The sequence below is a fragment of the Hordeum vulgare genome, chromosome 7H (assembly GCF_904849725.1).
Source record: "Hordeum vulgare subsp. vulgare chromosome 7H, MorexV3_pseudomolecules_assembly, whole genome shotgun sequence".
Classification (NCBI taxonomy): Eukaryota; Viridiplantae; Streptophyta; class Magnoliopsida; order Poales; family Poaceae; genus Hordeum; species Hordeum vulgare.
The window spans coordinates 602,312,521-602,334,262 of record NC_058524.1 but is presented as its reverse complement, the minus strand read 5'-3'; the positions used below and the strand labels follow the sequence as shown (position 1 = coordinate 602,334,262).

General features: G+C 44.9%; 2 protein-coding genes across 2 annotated transcripts; both read left to right on the top strand.

The window, feature by feature from the left end:
• Positions 1-6,548: 6,548 nt before the first annotated feature.
• LOC123409969 (histone H2B.3-like) lies at positions 6,549-7,146 on the top strand. The gene has a single exon (XM_045102839.1). The coding sequence runs from the start codon at positions 6,629-6,631 to the stop codon at positions 7,052-7,054; it is 426 nt and encodes a 141-aa protein (XP_044958774.1). The 5' UTR covers positions 6,549-6,628; the 3' UTR covers positions 7,055-7,146.
• A 10,026-nt stretch (positions 7,147-17,172) lies between these two features.
• On the top strand, positions 17,173-17,876 carry LOC123409971 (histone H2B.3-like). The gene has a single exon (XM_045102841.1). It carries the CDS (start codon positions 17,268-17,270, stop codon positions 17,682-17,684), a length of 417 nt encoding a protein of 138 aa, XP_044958776.1. The 5' UTR covers positions 17,173-17,267; the 3' UTR covers positions 17,685-17,876.
• Positions 17,877-21,742: the final 3,866 nt, after the last annotated feature.

The following is a 21,742-nucleotide window of genomic DNA, read 5'->3' as shown; positions in this document are numbered from 1 at the left end:
AAAAACTTTAAGGTAATCAAATGAGGTCATCCTATGTATCAATCTTCGTCTCCGGACCATTCCGGAAACCCTCGTGACGTCCGTGATCTCGTCCGGGACTCCGAACAACATTCGGTAACCAACCATATAACTCAAATACGCATAAAACAACGTCGAACCTTAAGTTTGCAGACCCTGCGGGTTCGAGAACTATGTAGACATGACCCGAGGGACTCCTCGGTCAATATCCAATAGAGGGACCTGTATGCCCATATTGGATCCTACATATTCTACGAAGATCTTATCGTTTGAACCTCAGTGCCAAGGATTCATATAATCCCGTATGTCATTCCCTTTGTCCTTCGGTATGTTACTTGCCCGAGATTCGGTTGTCAGTATCCGCATAACTATTTCAATCTCGTTTACCGGCAAGTCTCTTTACTCGTTCCGTAATACAAGATCCCGTGACTTACACTAAGTCACATCGCTTGCAAGGCTTGTGTGTGATGTTGTATAACCGAGTGGGCCCCGAGATACCTCTCAGTCACATGAAGTGACAAATCCCAGTTTTGATCCATACTAACTCAACGGACACCTTCTGAGATACTTGTCGAGTATCTTTATAGTCACCCAGTTACGTTGTGACGTTTGATACACACAAAGCATTCCTCCGGTGCCAGTGAGTTATATGATCTCATGGTCATAGGAATAAATACTTGACACACAGAAAACAGTAGCAACAAAATGACACGATCAACAGGCTACGTCCATTAGTTTGGGTCTAGTCCATCACATGATTCACCCAATGATGTGATCCAGTTATCAAGTAACAACACCTTGTACATAGTCAGAAGACCCTGACTATCCTTGATCAACTGGCTAGCCAACTAGAGGCTTGCTAGGGACAGTGTTTTATCTATGTATCCACACATGTATCTAAGTCTTCATTCAATACAATTATAGCATGGATAATAAACGATTATCTTGATACATGAATTATAATAATAACTTATTTATCATTGCCTCTAGGGCATAATTCCAATAGTCTCCCACTTGCACTAGAGTCAATAATCTAGCCCTCACATCACCATGCGGATTACATTGTAATAAATCTAACACCAATACAGTTCTGGTGTTGATCATGCTTTGCCCGTGGAAGAGGTTTAGTCAGCGGGTCTGCCACATTCAGATCCGTGTGCACTTTGCATATATTCACGTCCTCCTCCTCGACGTAGTCGCGGATGAGGTTGAAGCGTCGTTTGATGTGTCTGGTCTTCTTGTGAAACCGTGGTTCCTTTGCTAAGGCAATGGCACCCGTGTTCTCATAAAACAGGGTTATTGGATTCAGTGCGCTCGGCACCACTCCAAGATCCGTCATGAACTGTTTCATCGAGACACCCTCCTTAGCTGCCTCTGAGGCAGCCATGTACTCCTCTTCACATGTAGAATCAGCTACGACGCTTTGCTTGGAATTGCACCAGCTTACCGCATCCCCATTAAGAATAAATACGTATCTGGTCTGCGACTTAGAGTCGTCTGGATCTGTGTCAAAGCTTGCATCGACGTAACCCTTTACGGCGAGCTCTTTGTCACCTCCATATACGAGAAACATCTCCTTAGTCCTTTTCAGGTACTTCAGGATATTCTTGACCGCCATCCAGTGATCCACTCCTGGATTACTCTGAAACCTGCCTGCCATACTTATGGCCAGGCTAACGTCCGGTCTAGTGCACAACATTGCATACATGATAGAACCTATGGCTGAAGCATAGGGGGCGGAACTCATTGTCTTTCTATCTTCCTCAGTTGTTGGGCACTGAGTCTTACTCAATTTTATACCTTGTAATACTGGCAAGAACCCTTTCTTGGACTGATCCATCTTGAACTTCTTCAAAACTTTATCAAGGTATGTGCTTTGTGAAAGTCCTATCAGGCGTTTCGATCTATCCCTATATATCTTAATGCTAGAATGTAAGCAGCTTCTCGTAGGTCCTTCATAGAGAAACTTTTATTCAAGTAACCTTTTATGCTCTCCAAAAGCTCTATGTTGTTTCCAATCAGCAATATGTCATCCACATATAATATTAGAAACGTCACAGAGCTTCCACTCACTTTCTTCTAAATACAAGATTCTCCAACCACTTGTATAAACCCAAATGCTTTGATCACCTCATCAAAGCATTTATTCCAACTCCGAGATGCTTGCACTAGTCCATAAATGAATCGCTGGAGCTTGCACACTTTGTTAGCATTTTTAGGACCGACAAAACCTTCGGGTTGCATCATATACAACTCTTCCTTAAGGAAACCGTTAAGGAACGCCGTTTTGACATCCATCTGCCAGATTTCATAATCAAAAAATGCAGCTATTGCTAACATGATTCGGACGGACTTAAGCATCGCTACGGGTGAGAATGTCTCATCGTAGTCAATTCCTTGAACTTGTGACAAACCCTTTGCCACAAGTCGAGCTTTATAAACAGTCACATTACCGTCAGCATCTGTCTTCTTCTTAAAGATCCATTTGTTCTGAATAGCCTTGCGGCCTTCAGGTAGTACTTCCAAAGTCCACACTTTGCTTTCATACATAGATCCTATCTCGGACTTCATGGCCTCCATCCATTTGTTGGAATCCGGGCCCACCATTGCTTCTTCATAATTCGCAGGCTCATTGTTGTCTAACAACATAATTGATAAGACGGGATTACCATACCACCCTGGAATAGTACGCGGTCTCGTCGACCTGTAAGGTCCGACAGAAACTTGATCCGGAGTTTCATGATCATCATCATTAACTTCCTCCTCAACCGGCGTCACAACGACAGGGGTTTCCCCTTGCCCTGCGCCACCATCCAGAGGGATGAGAGGTTCGACAACCTCATCAAGTTCTATCTTCCTCCCACTCAATCCTCTCGAGAGAAACTCCTTCTCGAGAAAAGCTCCGTCCTTAGCAACAAACAATTTGCCCTCGGATTTGAGATAGAAGGTATACCCAACCGTCTCTTTTGGGTAACCTATGAAGACACACTTTTCCGCTTTGGGTTCCAGCTTTTCAGGCTGAAGCTTTTTGACATAAGCATCACATCCCCAAATTTTAAGAAACAACAACTTTGGTCTTTTGCCATACCACAGTTCGTATGGTGTCGTCTCAACGGATTTTGATGGTGCTCTATTTAAAGTGAATGCAGCTATTTCTAATGCATAACTCCAAAACGATAACGGCAAATCGGTAAGAGACATCATAGATCGCACCATCTCTAATAAAGTACGATTACGACGTTCGGACACATCATTACGCTGTGGTGTTCCAAGCGGTGTCAACTGTGAAACAATTCCACATTGTCTTAAGTGAGCACCAAACTCGAAACTCAGATATTCACCCCCACGATCAGACCGTAGGAACTTGATCTTCTTGTTACGATGATTTTCGACCTCACTCTGAAATTGCTTGAACTTTTCAAATATTTCAGACTTGTGCTTCATCAAGTAGACATAACCATATCTAATCAAATCGTCAGTGAAGGTGAGAAAATAACGATATCCGCCGCGTGCCTCCACACTCATCGGACCACACACATCGGTATGTATGATTTCCAACAACTCACTTGCATGCTCCATTGTTCCGGAGAACGGAGTTTTAGTCATCTTGCCCATGAGGCATGGTTCGCACGTGTCAAGTGAATCAAAGTCAAGTGACTCCAAAAGTCCATCGGTATGGAGTTTCTTCATGCACTTTACACCAATACGACCTAAGCGACAGTGCCATAAAAACATGGCGCTATCAGTGTTAACTCTAACTCTTTTGGTCTCAATGTTATGTATATGTGTATTATCACTATCAAGATTCAATATGAACAATCCTCTCACATTGGGTCCATGACCATAAAATATATTACTCATAGAAATAGAACAACCATTATTCTCTGACTTAAACGAGTAACCGTCTCGCAATAAACAAGATCCAGATATAATGTTCATGCTTAACGCATGCACTAAATAACATTTATTTAAGTTCATAACTAATCCTGATGGTAATGAAGTGAAATTGTGTCGACGGCGATTGCATCAACCTTGGAACCATTTCCCACGCGCATCGTCACTTCATCCTTCGCCAGCATTCGCTTATTCCGCAGTTCCTGTTTCGAGTTGCAAATATGAGCAACAGAACCGGTATCGAATACCCATACACTATTACGAGAGCTAGTTAAGTACACATCAATAACATATATATCAAATATACCTGATTTTTTGGCCGCCTTCTTATTATCCAGATACTTGGGGCCGTTGCGCTTCGAGTGACCTATACCCTTGCAATAATAGCACTCCGTTTCAGGCTTAGGTCCAGCTTTGAGTTTCTTTGTCAGATTGGCAACAGGCTTGCAGCTCTTCTTCGAATTACCCTTCTTTCCTTTGTCGTTTCTCTTGAAACTAGTGGTCTTATTCACCATCAACACTTGATGCTCTTTACGGAGTTCTGACTCTGCGACTTTCAGCATCACGAATAACTCGCCGGGTGACTTGTTCATCCCTTGCATGTTATATTCAACACAAAGCCCTTATAGCTTGGCGGCAATGATTGAAGAATTCTGTCAGTGATAGCCTGTTGCGGGAGTTCAATCCCCAGCTCAGCTAGACGGTTTGAGTACCCAGACACCTTGTACATAGTCAGAAGACCCTGACTATCCTTGATCAACTGGCTAGCCAACTAGAGGCTTGCTAGGGATAGTGTTTTATCTATGTATCCACACATGTATCTAAGTCTTCATTCAATACAATTATAGCATGGATAATAAACGATTATCTTGATACAGGAATTATAATAGTAACTTATTTATCATTGCCTCTAGGGCATAATTCCAACACCCATCGCTTCGCCCCTCCGCTCCTCATCGCCGGCGGGCACCTCCTCATGCCGCGCCCTCTGCTCCCCATCGTGTCGCCCCTCCGCTCCCTATCGTCGATTGGGCACCCCCACGCGCCCTTTGACCCCCTTCGCACCGCCCCTTCGCCCCTTCGCGCCGTCGTCAGATCTTGATGGTGCCGAAGTTGGGGGCTCGCTCCGCCGCGGGCTCGAGCTTACCATGAGCTCCAACGCAAACACCGGTTGCTCCGGCGAGGGAGGTGGCAGCCTGCGCTGGTGGCCTCGCTGGTAAGGGTCGCACCAGCCTCGACGGTGGCCTCGCTCCTCATTGCGGCGGTTGTGGAGGTCGATGCCCAGCTCGTGTGCAGTCATTGAGACGTGGGACCACGACATACACGAGCGAACGATAGCATCCGCTTCTGTCCGCTTCATACCCATTTGTGTCCAGATTTGAGCCAAGTTTGGGTGAGGGATGACAATAAACGGACAACACACGAATATGCTCGTCCGTTTGGTTCGTCCCGTTGGACCAAGTTTTGTGTCCGGATGATCCAAACAGATAAAATGGCTAGCTGCTTTCGAATTGCTTTGAGGGGTGCCGGTCAATCCGGACCTATAGAGACGAAATAAGGTGTTTAGCTGAGTCATTTTTTTGACCCGACTTTGACCGGATGGACGTTTCAGGCGCTTAAAGTCATGTCTAATGGTGCTATTTTAAGAGTGCCACATAGGATAAATGATGAGATAGAGAAAATAAAACTCGAAAAAAGGCTTTGCCTTCTCTTATTTAAGAAAGACAAGAGGTGATCCCTTAGCACAATATGTATCACCATGTTTTTAGGAATACCTAATTATAGAAGATAAATATAAGAGATGACCCATTGTAGACTCTTTTTTGTCATCTCTAAATTAAATGCAAAATTTAAGATAAAAACTATCTTAGGGCATGTACAATGATGCCATCTCAGGAGTGCCACATAGGATAAATGATAAGGTGGAGGAGAGAGAGCTAGAAAAAAGGCTTTGCCTTCTTTTATTTAAGAAAAAACAAGAGATAATGTCTTAGCACAATATGTCTCATCATATTTTTAGAAATAGTTAATTATAGAAGATAAGGCAAAGAGATGACTCATTGTAGATTTTTTTTAATTATCTCTAAATTACATGTAAAATTTTAAAAAAGACTATTTTATTAATCATTATACATGCCTTTATCAACCATTGTAAATGCCAAAAAAAAGTAGGGGTCGGGGCGTAATGTTCTAAAGCAACACGAAGCCATGAGCTGTTCAATGTGTTAGGAATTAATTAAATATATTTAATTAAGAAATAATCCCTGCTATGTCGATTGTTTTAGTTTAGCAACTGCTCCTTGTAACCGCCTTTGTACTCGGGTATATATACTCACATCTTCAATCAATGAGACAGCGATTTCATCATTTGCTCTTCCTCTTTTCCTCTGCTCTTCACACAATGCAAAATGTCGATGCCGGCTTCGACTCAAAGTTCCCGCCAGAGAAAGCCGAAATTCCCGCCCAGTTTTCCACCACGTCATCGATCCACGCCGAGGCGCATCTGGGTCGTCCATCACGCACAGCTGCGAACGGCCGAGATCATATGAAATCACTTCACACCCATCGATCCGTGGCACGCACCCCACCACCAATCAGAGCTCGTCTCTCGCCTCCTACAAATCCTCCGCGCCCTCGCCGCCGAATCCTCACCAGCCCTCCCATCTTCCCAGCGAAAACACCACCGCACCTCTCCCCAGCGAAGCAGCAGCGTCCCATGGCCCCCAAGGCGGAGAAGAAGCCGGTGGCGGAGAAGACTCCGGCGGCGGAGAAGACCACGGCGGGGAAGAAGCCCAAGGCCGAGAAGCGGCCGCCGAAGTCCAAGGAGGGCGGCGAGAAGAAGGGCAAGAAGAAGTCCAAGAAGAGCGTGGAGACGTACAAGATCTACATCTTCAAGGTGCTCAAGCAGGTGCACCCGGACATCGGCATCTCCTCCAAGGCCATGTCCATCATGAACTCCTTCATCAACGACATCTTCGAGAAGCTCGCCGGCGAGTCGGCCAAGCTGGCACGCTACAACAAGAAGCCCACCATCACGTCCAGGGAGATCCAGACCTCCGTCCGCCTCGTCCTCCCCGGCGAGCTCGCCAAGCATGCCGTCTCCGAGGGAACCAAGGCCGTCACCAAGTTCACCTCCGCTTAGGCTAGGCTGTTCTTGCCGCTGTGTAACGTGTGCTGGTTGTGTCGCAACACACTGTTTCATTATCTCGTGAAATAGTAATGGTGTTTCTTTCAGTCTTTGATGTTCAGTTCTTATCCCTGTCGCTTCACTTTGCAGAGTTCTTGCTCTGTTGTGATAACCCCTTCTGTAAAACTCTGCAGAAAACGACTCTGAACTTTGCAAAGATGTTTCTCTGTTCCATTCCTTAATTTCAGTTTTCAGCTATCGCTTTATGAGGGTGTTGGCCAAGCGGATGGTGCGCCCGGCATGACGAGCCGTGGCCCTGGTGGGCGAGTGCATGTACTACATGGTGATAGTTCCGTGGCGACCGGTGCTGGAAGCGTCGTCTGCACCCTGCCCAGTTAACTGACGAAAGTGTCGATTTCTTCAGACATGGACCCAGTTTCAGTAAGTGGATGGCCGTCCTTCTGACTGCTTCTCCCCACAATGGATGATCCTGTTTTTCATGTACGCATTTATGAAAAGAAAATGGCAAAACCTGCAAGTAGGAGTTTATTTAAACCCTGAAGATTACTTATGAGTTGCGTTGGTTGTAGAAATTATAGTATTTGGAAGCCAGAGTTTAGACCACAAATGCCTGCATAGTACGCTGGATTTCATATCTCTGATTCTAGCATTACCGCATATTAGTACTTAATTAATTTTCTGCCCCCTTGGAATCTAGGGAGAGAAAATTTGGTGTGACTTGTGCCGGATCACGATCCTCTGGGTTTTGTAGAGTTCTTGCTATGATCCTGTTTGTGTGAGTTTATCTTGGAGGGATGATGCTGATTTGCAAATTTTGCTCTGATTTGTAAATCTTGACACTGAACTTGTAGAGACGTTTCTCTGTTCGTTTATGAAATTCAGTTTTCAACTGTCGGTTTATGAGCCTTGTGGCCACGAGGAGGCGAGGCTGACTAAATTAACACGTCTCCGAGGGCACCAAGGCCGTCACCAAGTTCACCTCCTCTTAGATGGCCTGTTCCCTGTCGTCCTGGTGGATCGATGTTGCTCTGTACCATGTCATCTTGTAAGTTGTGTGGGAACACACACTTTCTCATGACCTGGAGAAATTCTAACAGTGCTGATTTATTCGGTCTCATGGCTGTCTATCACGGTCAGTTCTTATCATGATCCCTAATTTTCTTGAGAGAGTTTATGCTATGATCGTGTTTGTGTGACTTTATCCTTGTTTGCTTTGTTAGGCATCTTTTGTTCTAATTAGGGAGTATGCCGTCTGTAATTCTCTGCAACAACGGCTCTGAACTTGCATATATGTTTTTCTGTACCATTTCTGAATTTCACTTTTCCATTATTGGTTAACGACTCTAGTGGTTGTGGTAGACGAGTATATGTACAGGGTAATGGCACGGTGGCAGTAGCGGCTGGGGCTCGAGGCGGGGGTGAGGCGGCGTCAGCACCTTGTTTCAGTCAACTCACAAGAGTGTCGATTTCTTCAGACATAAATCTAGGTTTTGTTAGGTTGATCTCTCGTTCAATGGGCCCAACGGCCCATTGGAACCTTGACCCACGCCCTGATCGGGGGCGTCCAGCCCAAGAAGGCTGGTGGGTCCCTGTCGCGCAGTGCTATAAGGAGAAGGTGGGGACCATGGCACAAGTAGCGAGGTTTGCCGTCGCCACTGGTTCCCCACTCCTAACCCTAATCCGATCTAGAGGGATGCACTGGAGCGATGGGAAGTCCATCACCGTCACTACCGGATCTCTCTCCTTCCCCACCGTCGTCACCACCTCACGACGGTCACCGGAGGGAGTTCATCGAGTTCATCACAAGGTAACATAACACTACTCTCACCGAACAGATCTAGCCTTGTCAATCCACGAGATCTATCAATGTTATCAGAGCCACGAGGCTTTAGATGAGTTTCGGTTGAAACACGTACAAGAAAAGATTTCCCCTCCCCGATATGAACCCTAGATGGGCAAAGAAACCGAAGATGGCCACGGGCCTCGTCGGCAAAGTAGCGCCGCCTCGGCCGCGCCTGTTCCTCTCGATCCCCACACGCATCGGCAAGCCGAGGTGTGGGGAAGAAGAACCAACCTCCTTGGAGGCAAAGTATAGATCTTATTAGATCCAAAAGGAAAACAAATAAAGGAATCGGATTGAATCCGAAAAAGAAAAGCAAATGCAAAGAAGAAGAAGAACAAACCTCTTCGGAGGCAAAGGAAAATCGGACTAATCCGACAAAAAAATGCAAACAAGAAAAATGCATATGGATCCCTACAGGGGCAAAGAGCACCACCACCGATCCATTCGACGGCGGCGCGCTCACCGCAAGGGGAACGCGCGACCGGCGAAGGGGTCGGCAGGGGTGCAGCAGCTCCACCCATCTAAGTGTCATCGGGCGCTGTAAGGGGCAAAGGCAAAGGCGCCACGGCGCAACAGAACATCGAAGGGGCCGCAGCCGATCGCTCGACGGCGGCGCACCCACCGCAAGGTGTGTGGGCAGCCGGCGAGGGGAAGGCCACGACCCCGGCATGGAACCGCCACGGGAAGGAGGGTGGAGAGCAAGCCACGCACGGCACGGGACCTCTCGTCGCCGCGGCCGGCGGCCACTTCCACTTCGCAAACCCCAAGGTCAAAAAGAGAGCACGCAGACTGCCGTGTGTTCCGGCCGCTATGCTGCGCGGGACAAGACCGACCGGGGCGGGCTCCTCACCTCGAGAGCACCCCGCACGAGGGAGGAGACCCGGCCACCACGGGCCGTTCAGGAAGGAGCTGCAGAGGGGCGAGCCGCACCGCCAAAAGGCTCGACCACCACGGAAACGGAGCCCCTTACTCGCGGGCTACAAGCGCCGGAGAGGAGGCTCGGCCGCCGTGGCCACCGAGGCCTTGGCCTTGTGTGCCACTGAGGCCTTGGCCTTGTGTGCCACCCCACGCGGGACAGGAGAGGAAAGGGGGCGGCGCGGTGCGCTCGGCGGGGCTCGAGGGCCGCCACGCGAGGCAGTGGCTCGGCCACCGCAGCAGGAGGGCGCGCGCGACGCGGGGCCCTCGGACGCCACGACCGGCGGCCACCTCCCACACCCTCCGACGGGGCATCTAGCCGCCGCGCGCGAGAGGCAGGAGGGAAGGGAGCGGCGACGCGCTGCAAGGAATCCCACGGGAGCTTTTCGCTTGACGGGAAGAACGAGAGGGAGAGCGGCGGGCTGTGGGGAAATGGCTTAGGGTTTCCCTCCCCAGCCGGCTCCTCCCCTTTTTGTCCAAGCGAAGAGCGCGGGGGGCCGTTGGATTAAGATGGGCGGCTGGGATTGAAACCCTAGCCGCCAGCAGGCCGAACGGGGCCGGCCAGCCCACTGGACCCGATGGGCCACACAGGCTGGCGGCAGCTGCGCCAGCGCCTGGTCGCCACACAGAGCGCCGGCCCAAGCCGGCCCAAGCCGGCCATTTATTAATAATAAAGTGTTTTTAGGCAGATTTGAAAAGTTTTTTCTAGGAATTTTTCCTATGAAAACATGTAAAAGAAAATGTTCAAATTTTCTGTTAATTTCGACAGAATTGTTATATTATTTTTCTGTAAAGAAAAGTAAAAGGACTTTTGAGAATAAAATAGTTTTCTCAGAAAAAGAAAATTTCATGTCTCTTTTATAGTTCATGAATTTTATTTTATTTTGAATTATGACAAAATATTTTTCTGTAATAGCAATATGTTTTTTCTGAAAAGAAAAATAAAAGGTTCTGAAAATAAAAGAAAGATTTTCAGAAAAAGTATAATTCATGGATTTTATAAAAGAAGTTCATGAATTTTAATTTTAACAGAATATTTTTTTGTAAAGGTGCATGAATTTTCATATTCAGGTATTTCCGCTGCAAAGTAAAAAGGTTTAGTCCTCAAATTAATTTGGAACCAACGGGAAAATTTAATTGGAAGAACTGTTATTAGCAAAGTTTTTCCCTTGTGGGTGAAATAGGATTCAAACAGTTTCCGCTATGACAATAGAATGATGTTTGTTTTAAAGTTAAATATGATATTGTTATTTTCTGACCAACGTTGATGATAACAATACTAATTGTATGAGTCATCTTATGTTTAAATTTTGTATCAAAGTGATCAATTTTGTATCAAAGTGATCAATTTTTCGGAGCACAGATAAAAATGCATATGGTTAATGATGATGATGACTATTTCTTAGCAAAGTTGTTCAATAAGAATACTATCATCACATTGTTTATGAGTTGTATGCATTGTTTCCATTTCTGCCCAACGATGATATGGAATTAATGCACAAGAATGATGTTTTATTCTAATTCTGCCACAACGGTGATTTAGAATATTCCAGAAAGGTTTAATGTGCGTAATTTTAATCAGACCAACGTAGGGTTATTTTTATGCTCATTACCGTTGTTTATTTGGCTAAGTTTTCTCAGACTAAAAGTTATTCAAGCTTTCACTCATGAAAGCGAATGTTTGGGTATTAGTGACCCGAAAGATGGAAAAGAAATGCCATAACTTGAGGGAATAAATTCTCTCTAAGGAATGGCTTCAAAAGAAAAGAACTCTTGGATATTAATTCAAGAAAAGAAAAGAGATAGATCATTGAGAGTCTTGGTTGACGAATGTCTTTCATGTACTCTCTATGATGGAGTCTCCTTTTTTTCAGTCAACATGATTGAAATGGAACAAGCAACATGCATGTTTAATTTGACCAACGTCGGATCAAACATGTGTGTCAAAGATAATTTAGATTTATTTCTGAATTTGATGCAGTCAAAAGAGCCAATTATGGCATTTATGATGTCCCTTAAAGGGAATTACCCGCATGGCGGGAAAAGTCTGGGAAGAATGCCTGCGTAACTGGGTAAAGTTGACATTGTATTATGTCAACAATCCGTGTATGGCGGGAGAAATTTTGGCAAAAGCCTTATCCTGTATGACAGGAGAAAGTTATGATGACTCATGTGCGGTTAATGTGTCCCACTATGGGAGAAAAAGTATGGAGTAGCTTTTAAGCTTTCCTATCATCGATCGTACACCTTATGTGTAACGGTCATTATGCAATCACTAAATCTAGAAAGGATAAAAGTAACAGACGAACCTAAAGACAAGAATGATATGCAAGTGTGACTTGCAAAAGAGACAATGATAAAGAACTCTGTTGAGTTTCTGAAATGAAATGAGAAAAAGTACTCCCATACTAGTTAACTTATAACTTCATTTTACATGAAGTGATAAGATGAATGAGCTAGATAATCGAAGTTTCCTCATTTCACAAGAACTATGAATGGGTTTCGAAATTGTGGTAGAAAAGTTCTTGCCACATTCGAGGGGGAGATAGAGACATGAAATACATTGTAGTGTATTTCATGACTCCTCTGTACATTAGACGATGTGATGCACATTATGCATCTAAAGTGATCCATTAATGAAGAATGTGATTGTCAAGGGGAGTACGGCAGTCATCTGAATACTGTCATTACGATACCCCTAAAGAAAAGAAACAGTTGTATTTTTGGATCTTTTATAGTTCCGAAAGCAGACTAAGGAATACAACGGTGGTGCTTAAAGTGCCATAAAGAAAAAAGTTTAAAGATACGCCATTTCTTCAGTGAAGATGGAGTAATCTGGGGGAGCATGTTGTATGACCTATACAACACCTGTTGTTAGCTCTATAAGGGATCTTGTGATACAGGTTCCTGTAAAACCTATTGCCTTTTGGAAATGGGTGACTATAGAATGAATTTGCCTCTTGGCAATGACAGAGCAACGGCAACCCCATATGAAATAAGTGCTAGTACCTGAGATTTTGATGGTCTCTAGGAATGTGAAAATCAGATATTTGTGACTCCTATAAAGTCTATGTTAGTGAAATTCCATCATTTGAATTTCACTAACATAGACCTTATGAAGGGTCTACAAGGCAAATGTGACTCCAAAGGAAATATGTAAATGCGTTAAACATGACTTAAATCGAAAGATTTTGTGCAAAGAAAATGAGAGGACAATTGCATTCATGCAAAGTTATAGAATGGGAAATTCGTTTCCCAATTCCTATGCATGTGGATGATGTCCTACTTGCTAGTGATGATGTCAATCTACTGCAAGAGGAGAAAAGAAGTTCTTGTCCTCAAAGTTCAAAAGAATAAAAGGGGTATTAGGAATGTCGCATGGACATGCTAAGAAAGATCTCTAAAGTATGCATACGAGAAAACCTACGCCTGTTCTTATAGTCAAGGGTAATGGAAGTGGAAACTATGGTGTTCCAAAAGTTAATAAGAAAAGATTGTAAACGGATATGTTACCATATGCTTTAGTTGTTGGAAGCTCAAGATATTACCCTGACACAGTTCACATATATATCCGGGTTGTTTTGGCAATGTCCAGTCCATAGATAAATCAATGGAATGGAGTCAAACATATCGGCCTCATGCTAAAAGAAATAAGTGCTCTCAAAAGATTGTGAGTACAAAAGCAGGACTTGTGAAATGTATAGCGAAATCCACAATTGTCGCTAACTTTCATACTCGGAGTTTTGTGTGGAAAATCTCCAAATAAGTGAAACGATTGTCATCAATGTGATGCAATGATATGTTATAGCTTGATATGAGGCTGAGGGACGGGCAACATGGTTAAGTCTACCTGTACCCGGAGTTGATAATGGTTGACAACAACGATAACCATTTTAAGTTCTTTCGCTCCTATCACAACGAGTCAAGTGTTGATGCCAAACACACTGACAAAGAGTTACGAGTTGTGAAGGAGAAAGTCCGGAATTATGGAAAAATGCTTGAAGCATAAAAACAACAAACAAGTGTTTGCAGATCTGCTTATCAAAGGCTTACCGCCCAGTGTGTTCGGAGAACACACAGTCGACATGGGTTTTATGGTATAGTCTAATATTTCCGGACAATAAAGGGCCCAAGGTTAAAGAATCTGTCTCAAAATAGAGAGGTACATTGTGGTTGTCTGATTCCACCGGCAATTGAGCTGTGACGATGAAACATGCCCTATGGATTGATCTGTTGCGAAACGAGTAAAGTTAAAAGCATATGATGAGATCAAGGGGGAGAATGTTAGGTTGATCTCTCGTTCAATGGGCCCAACGGCCCATTGGAACCTTGACCCACGCCCTGATCGGGGGCGTCCAGCCCAAGAAGGCTGGTGGGCCCCTGTCGCGCAGTGCTATAAGGAGAAGGTGGGGACCATGGCACAAGTAACGAGGTTTGTCGTCGCCACTGGTTCCCCACTCCTAACCCTAATCCGATCTAGAGGGATGCACTGAAGCGATGGGAAGTCCATCACCGCCACTACCGGATCTCTCTCCTTCCTCACCGTCGTCACCACCTCACGACGGTCACCGAAGGAAGCTCATCGAGTTCATCACAAGGTAACATACCACTACTCTCACCGAACACATCTAGCCTTGTCGATCCACGGGATCTATCAGGTTTACCTCCTCCTAATTAGGCTAGGTTGTTCCCTGTCTTCTCACAATGTGGTTAGATATTCAGAATGCACCACCTTGTAATTTGCGGGGACACAATGTTTCAGGATCATGGCAACGGGGTTTCTTTGATCTGTTTCATGCCTGTCTTTAATGCTCAATCCTTAACATGATCATCCCTGTTCATTTCTGTTAATTATCTCTGTTGATTTCAATAAGTCATCAAGAGAGAACAAGCGATTCTTCAATAAATGTGCATACCATTGTATCTACTGTGGTGACACATCTGTGCCAAAGTTCATATGTTTCGGAAATCCAAGACAAACAATTCAATTGTCCACACGGATTAGGAGGAAAATAATGAATGGGGCATTCTGAAGCTCGATCTCCAGGGAGGCCGATTTTTTTTTTCAAACTCCTTCGGTTTTGTAAAAAACGTGAACAAATTTGTACAAGTAAACGAGGATGTGAGGTGTATGTGTGTAAAATTTTAGAATGAAATAACTTGAAATGTGATCTTGATCAATTTACTGTTACTGCACTACAAGTGTGTATTATTTTAGACTGACGCACAACATGGTCTGGATCAGTTTAGGCAAGTGTTTTTACCCTCGCAAGCGACCGTAATACAGGGTTAAGCGGACACACGATTCTCAGTGATTTTGCACTGCAATATACTAGCTGAAGACAGAGGCGGCTCGGTTTTCTGCATTTTTCCGATGCAAGGTAGCTGCACCCTGCACAGGATTCATGATGTCTCTTCTTGTACAACTGATCTGTACCGAATGTACTAGCGTTACATGTTCAAGCTAGGGTTTTATTTATTTATTTGCCAAGATATGTTCAAGCTACAGTTCAGTTCGAGCCGTCAGTGACATGTTCCAAGCTGCAGCAACCATCGATCGCCGCATCCTCGACGCCGGCCAAGCAACACAGCAACAACGCTGCTGCAGACAGCAAACCATTTTTCCACGATCTCGAAAGGTTGCTTGCATTTGACAGTCAGAATCCACAAGCTGTTGGGTCAAGAATGTCTTGGGCTGTTGGATTTCTCTCCGTGTTCCAATTGCAGTGGAGGATTTTTTTTTGATTATTTTTTACCAAACCTCGTAAACTGGCAAGGTACACTTGCGTAGTTAAAAAAGGAGAAATAAAAATAATACAAAATGACCACGATTATAAGAAATTATGCTGAAACTTATATCAACTAACAATCAAGAAACAAGGAAAAGGAAAAAAAACGCACAATACAAAGGGAGAGAGGGTGACCGTAACTCCGTCAGGGCCATCATCGTGTTTTGTTCCTTTTTTTTTGGCGAGTGAGGGACATCGCCGTTGGTAACGACCTTCGTGGGTCAGGGCATTTTGGAGTGATTCAGTTATTGTTGAACCTGTCAAGATTCAGTTAGAGCCACTGCTTGCAAAAATTCAGTAGTGATCATTGTCCTCAGCCTCTGCTTGTCAAGATAATTCAGTTAGACCCGCTGCTTTGTCAAAATAATTGTAATTACAAACATTTTATAAATATAATTGTAATTACAAACATTGTAAATACGCAAAAAATCAGTAGTGATAATTCAGTTAGTGGTATCTACAATAATACGTAATTTTCTAAAGATATTAAGAACATTTTACATATTATTGTGTGTTTTAAAGAATACAATCAATATACGAGTAACTCAATAGAAAAGGAAATTATTGGGCATTTACCTTTTTTTTTTTTTGCATATTTGAATAATATAAGGAGGATACCCAATATTTATATGGATTCCTGTAGCCACACAACATATAGTTTCCGTATTTGCAAATAGTTGCGTATTTTACAATTACGTATAATATTTTTAATAGTAATTTAGCAACCCCACAGCATCGTGCCACACCACAACCAACTAAACACCGACTGTGCCACCACCAAAGCAACAACCACATGCCCGAACGGATCCAGCGAAATATGAGACCAACCCTGAAAATAGTCGCCGCCCGAGTATCCTGAATTTGATGAATCATACATCATGTGTGGTGGTCGTGCCCGTCGTCAGCCTGATTAGTTCACTTTTGAGAGGAATTTTTCTTTTCAACATTGAACACTGAACTATTTGAATTAAGCCGAAGATTCAGCGAGAAGGTAATGGGTCTTCCAACCATTAGCGCCACGTTGATTCCTACAAACAAATTCAGAGGATTCAAAGCTAGTAATATATGCGAGATGGTAAAAAGTACTGTACTACTCAGCAGATTTTCTCCAAGATATTTATGGATTACAACAAAAATTTAAGCACTTTGTTTCAGATGCTTCCAAGGATGATGATTTGAAAAATATATCTAGCATAATTGATCTATGTCGATGCCTTGTGAAGACAGAAAAACATACCGCCTGCTTTTTTTAGGGGTGCCTGCAATTTGATTGACAGATCACTTCGATTATTCGTTAACCTTCTGCTCATTATGCCGATGTTTCATTAGGAGAAAATCCAATTGGTACATATGCGCTTATGGGCCGAAGGCCCGAAACCCGTCTGCTCCCCGCGCCCACCTTTCTGCCACGTCAGCGATCCGCGCCGAGGCGCATCTGGACCGTCTATCCTGCCACCGGCGAACGGCTGAGATAAAATCAAACCACTCGAAAGCACCGATCCGTGGCACGCACCCCTCCACCAATCAGAGCGCGCTCTCCCCACCTATAAACTGGCCGCGCCCTCGCCGCAGATTCCCCACCAATCCTCCTACCTCCAAGCGAAACAACTCGCCACCACACACCCCCGCAGCTCTCCCCGGCGAAGCAGCCGCGGCATCGATGGCCCCCAAGGCGGAGAAGAAGCCGGTGGCCGAGAAGGCCGAGAAGAGCACGGCCGGGAAGAAGACCAAGGCCGAGAAGCGGCCGCCGGCGTCCAAGGAGGGCGGCGAGAAGAAGGGCAAGAAGAAGTCCAAGAAGAGCGTGGAGACTTACAAGATCTACATCTTCAAGGTGCTGAAGCAGGTGCACCCCGACATCGGCATCTCCTCCAAGGCCATGTCCATCATGAACTCCTTCATCAACGACATCTTCGAGAAGCTCGCCGGCGAGTCGGCCAAGCTCGCGAGGTACAACAAGAAGCCCACCATCACTTCCCGGGAGATCCAGACGTCCGTCCGCCTCGTCCTCCCCGGCGAGCTCGCCAAGCATGCCGTGTCGGAGGGCACCAAGGCCGTCACCAAGTTCACATCCGCGTAGATTGCATGTTTCCCTGTCTTCTTGGTCGATCGATGGTTCCTCCTAGATGTAACTTGTGCTGTTTGTGTGGCAACACACCGTTTCATTATCTCGTGAAATTGCAGCGGTGCTAATTTGTTCTATCCATCATATCCTTGTTCTGGTTGTCTGAGTAGTCCTTGGCTCCTAGCTATAATCCTGTTTCTGAATTCATCTTGTTTGTGTGGCAACCTTTGCTCTGAATCGTGAATACGGCATCCGCAAATCACGGCAGACATGGACACTGAACTTGCAGAGGTGTTTCTCTGTTCTATTTCTTGGATTTCTGCAGAGAATGACACTGAACTTGCAGAGGTGTTTCTCTGTTCTATTTCTTGGATTTCTGCAGAGAATGGCACTGAACTTGCAGAGATGATTCTCTGTTCTATTTCTTGGATTTCTGCAGAGAACGACACTGAACTTGCAGAGGTGTTTCTCTGTTCTATTTCTTGGATTTCTGCAGAGAATGGCACTGAACTTGCAGAGATGATTCTCTGTTCTATTTCTTGGATTTCTGCAGAGAATGACACTGAACTTGCAGAGGTGTTTCTCTGTTCTATTTCTTGGATTTCTGCAGAGAATGACACTGAACTTGCAGAGGTGTTTCTCTGAACCTTGGGGATCCAGTTTGTTGGTTGATCTGAAAATTACTGGCACGCTAGGGTTGATAGCAATTGGAGGCTCGGCCCAATTCGATAGTTTGAGTTCGCAAAATGGAACCAACCTGGTCAGCAAGTTGCAATTTGTAGGTCAAATGTTCCAAGCTTTGTCAAACACAGCAACTACGTTGCTTCTTCTACTGTCAACCCACGAGCACTGCCGCCACTTCACGGATGTCCCTACGCTGTTGGATTTCTCCTCGTGTTCCATTGCAATTTTCTCTGCAGGTAGAGAATTTTCTCATGGGGCGGGTGCTCCTTCGTATTTCTGACAAATAGAGAAAGATTTTTTTTAATTACAAAATGGTCTAGTTTTCTAAGGAAAACGCATCCACAACAGAACACCATTACTGCCAAAAGTGATTGAGAGCAAGATCCTTGGAGACGGCTTCAAGAAAGAAAACGACACCAACGGATGCTTACGTAGTCCGCATCGACCCTCGTTGACCACAAAGTTTTTGCCTAGAATAGTGCTTGTCTACCCCCACCGAACTTTTGGTAATGGTCGAGCCATGCCAACAAACTCCGACCCTGCCCCACTCCGCCGGGCACGTATCAATGTTGATCAAATCTTTCCCACAGAATATTATTCCTCGTGATGTTGAAAAACATTGCGACACCTCCAACCCGGAGCGTCTCCACCGAGTGGCCTCCCACACCTCCACCTCCGTTGCACGACAAATCTAACCGAGATAAATACACTCATGGTCACTGTATTTGGGACAAAAGCACGATACGGTCACTGACCATTGGAATACGCTCGTTACGGTCACTGTATACGATGGGACGTGATTGTACGGTCACTGTAGCACATATGCGGTGCGTATAGGCCTAGTTTGACCTATTGTTGACCGCCACGTACTGGTCTCTCATTCGGCCAACGATTCATGAGGGGGTTATTTGTAAAAGAACCAAAATCCCCAATCCCTCAAATCCCTAACCCGCGGTGTCCCCCTCAAATCCCTAACCCTCCGTCGCTCTGCTCCGCCTCCGTCGCTCTGCTCTGCCTCCGTCGCTCTGCTCGGTCACCGTCGCTCTGGCGCTGTCCACCGCAAGCTCTGGCGGTCATGTCTCTCACGAGCTCGTCCTCCTCTGCTGTCCACCGCCGGGCGTTGGCGCTGCCGCTGATCCGCTGCGCAGGCTGCAAGGAGAAAGTGCGCATGTTTGTGTCCACCACTGAGAAGCACGATGGATGGGTCTTCTACAAGTGCCAAAATCATGGGGTTAGTGTTTCCATGGATTTATCTCTTCCATTTATGTCCTGTCCATGCATTCTATTCCGTTTTGGATGCAACCATGTATTTTTGGATAGGTGAGTTGTGAGTTCTGGCGTTGGGAATTGGAGTACGTGCAGTACCTGGTTGAGAATCACTACCTGGTTGGCGATGCAGCTGTGGATGCTATTGGTGCGGCTGAGGAACGCAGGGAGCAACTTCTGAATGCACAAGAGCTTCATTACATGAATGGATCAACCAGCATGTCTAAGAAGTTTGTGAAGAGAGAGAGTGGCAATGTGATGACCAGGCAGCAAGCTGCTGCACTGATGAAGCTTGGGAGAGAGCTGGTGATGCTCATGAAGATCCTGCTTGCTGTTGTGCTGATGTTAGGTGTTGGTGCATTGGTGCTATACATGGTGAAGAACTAAAGACTAGCTGCATTGGTGATGCCAGGTTCATTTTGGGACACTGCGGTGATGTTAGTAGTCGTGGCAGTCCTAGTTTGTGTCATGTAGTTTGTTTCATGTAATGATGGCAGTCCTAGTTTGTGTCATGTAGTTTGTTTCATGTAATGGTCTCATGTAATGGTGGAAGTGACAATGCTATGCTGAACCCTATGTTATATTTGATCAATATGATGTTCTTATGTCATTCCTTCTTAATATGTGATTGTCTACAAATAGGACCAAAATGACCAAATAAGAAGGAAGTCTTTTCCAAACTTGACAAATAGGACCAAAATGATCAAATAAGAAGGAAGTCTTTTCCAAACTTGACAAATATGCCAAACTGACCAAATATAATGCATGAAAACTTGTTGTCACAACCAAATAAGTCTTGCCCATCATCCACATACAAAAGAAAATAGCCATGTTTCTTACAGGACAATATTGCAGTCACTATGAATAATACTATCTAAAGACATCAAACATTGAAGATCTTGGAGCCTTCTTTGGATAGGCAGCTTCATTGTCAACCTAGCTTTGTTTTCTTTTTGCAGCAGCCATGCTTTGCTCCCTTGCTTTTTTTGTAGCAAGCTTCTTCTCCTCTTCTTTTCTGGCAGCAGCAAGCTTCTTCTCCTCTTCTTTTCTGGTAGCAGCAAGCATCTTCTCCTCTTGTTTTCTGGCAGCAGCAAGCTTCTTCTCTTCTTCTCTTTTTGCAGCAGCAATTATCTTCTCTTCTTCTCTTTTTGCAGCAGCTGCTTCCCTCTGTGCTCTCTTTTCTTCCTCTTTGTTTTGAGCAGCAGCTCTCCTCTCTGCTTCTTGCCTTGCCTTCTTCTCAGCAGCTAATGTTTTCATTGTGTCTTGAATAATCTGTCTTGTCTCAGCTTGAGCTTTCTTGTTGATTTCTGCTTCTTCTTTCTTTTTGGCAGTTGTCTGTGCAGCAACCAATCTTCTTCTCTCTGCTAGTTCAGCCTTCTTCTGTGCAACCTCATGTTTCTTTCTTGCTACCTCTTCAGCTCTCCTCAATTCCTCTTGTCTTCTAGATGCCAGAATGGCCTGCTTCCTCTCCTCTAGTTCCCTATCTCTGTGGTTCTTCATGGCCTCCAATTTCTGTGCCAACTCACTAGGCCTGATGGTATTTGAACTTGCTTGGCTGCCTTGGCCATCAAGAGACTGGTTTAGCACCACTTGGGCAGCATTCAGGAAACTAGAAGATGGTAGTGGCCCTTGTTCCACAACTCTAGGTATTGGCATCTAAAAAATACACAAGTGTCCATTGTGAGATCAATACTGCAGTACTAGTTATGTTATGGGGTATGGAGTAGTTATGTTACCTGGGCAATCATGTTGTCTACCATCAGATCTTCATATGTTGCAGAAGGTTCTTGATGGTCCTGCTGAAATGCAAAAGTTTGTGTTAGATAAATGCCAAACATGATCAACTTCAGTGTGTTAAAACATGATCATACAAGTGTTACCTGTGTTAAAACAGGATCAACTTCAGTGGATGTAGCTGTTTGTTCTAGATTTGTCACACTGTCAGCACCTTGTTCTGGATTAGGCACACTGCCAGCACCTTGTTCTGGATTTGTCACACTGCCAGGACCTTGTTCTTGATTTGTCACACTGCCAGCCCTTGGTGGTGGCAGTCCAGCCTTTTTGTGCTTGCAACCCCTGGTGTTGTGGTCTGCCTCACCACAGTAAGAACAGTGCATGATGAC

Bases quoted from the DNA above. Each gene is read 5' to 3' on its own strand.
- LOC123409969 (XM_045102839.1), top strand. From the start codon at position 6,629: ATGGCCCCCAAGGCGGAGAAGAAGCCGGTGGCGGAGAAGACTCCGGCG.
- LOC123409971 (XM_045102841.1), top strand. From the start codon at position 17,268: ATGGCCCCCAAGGCGGAGAAGAAGCCGGTGGCCGAGAAGGCCGAGAAG.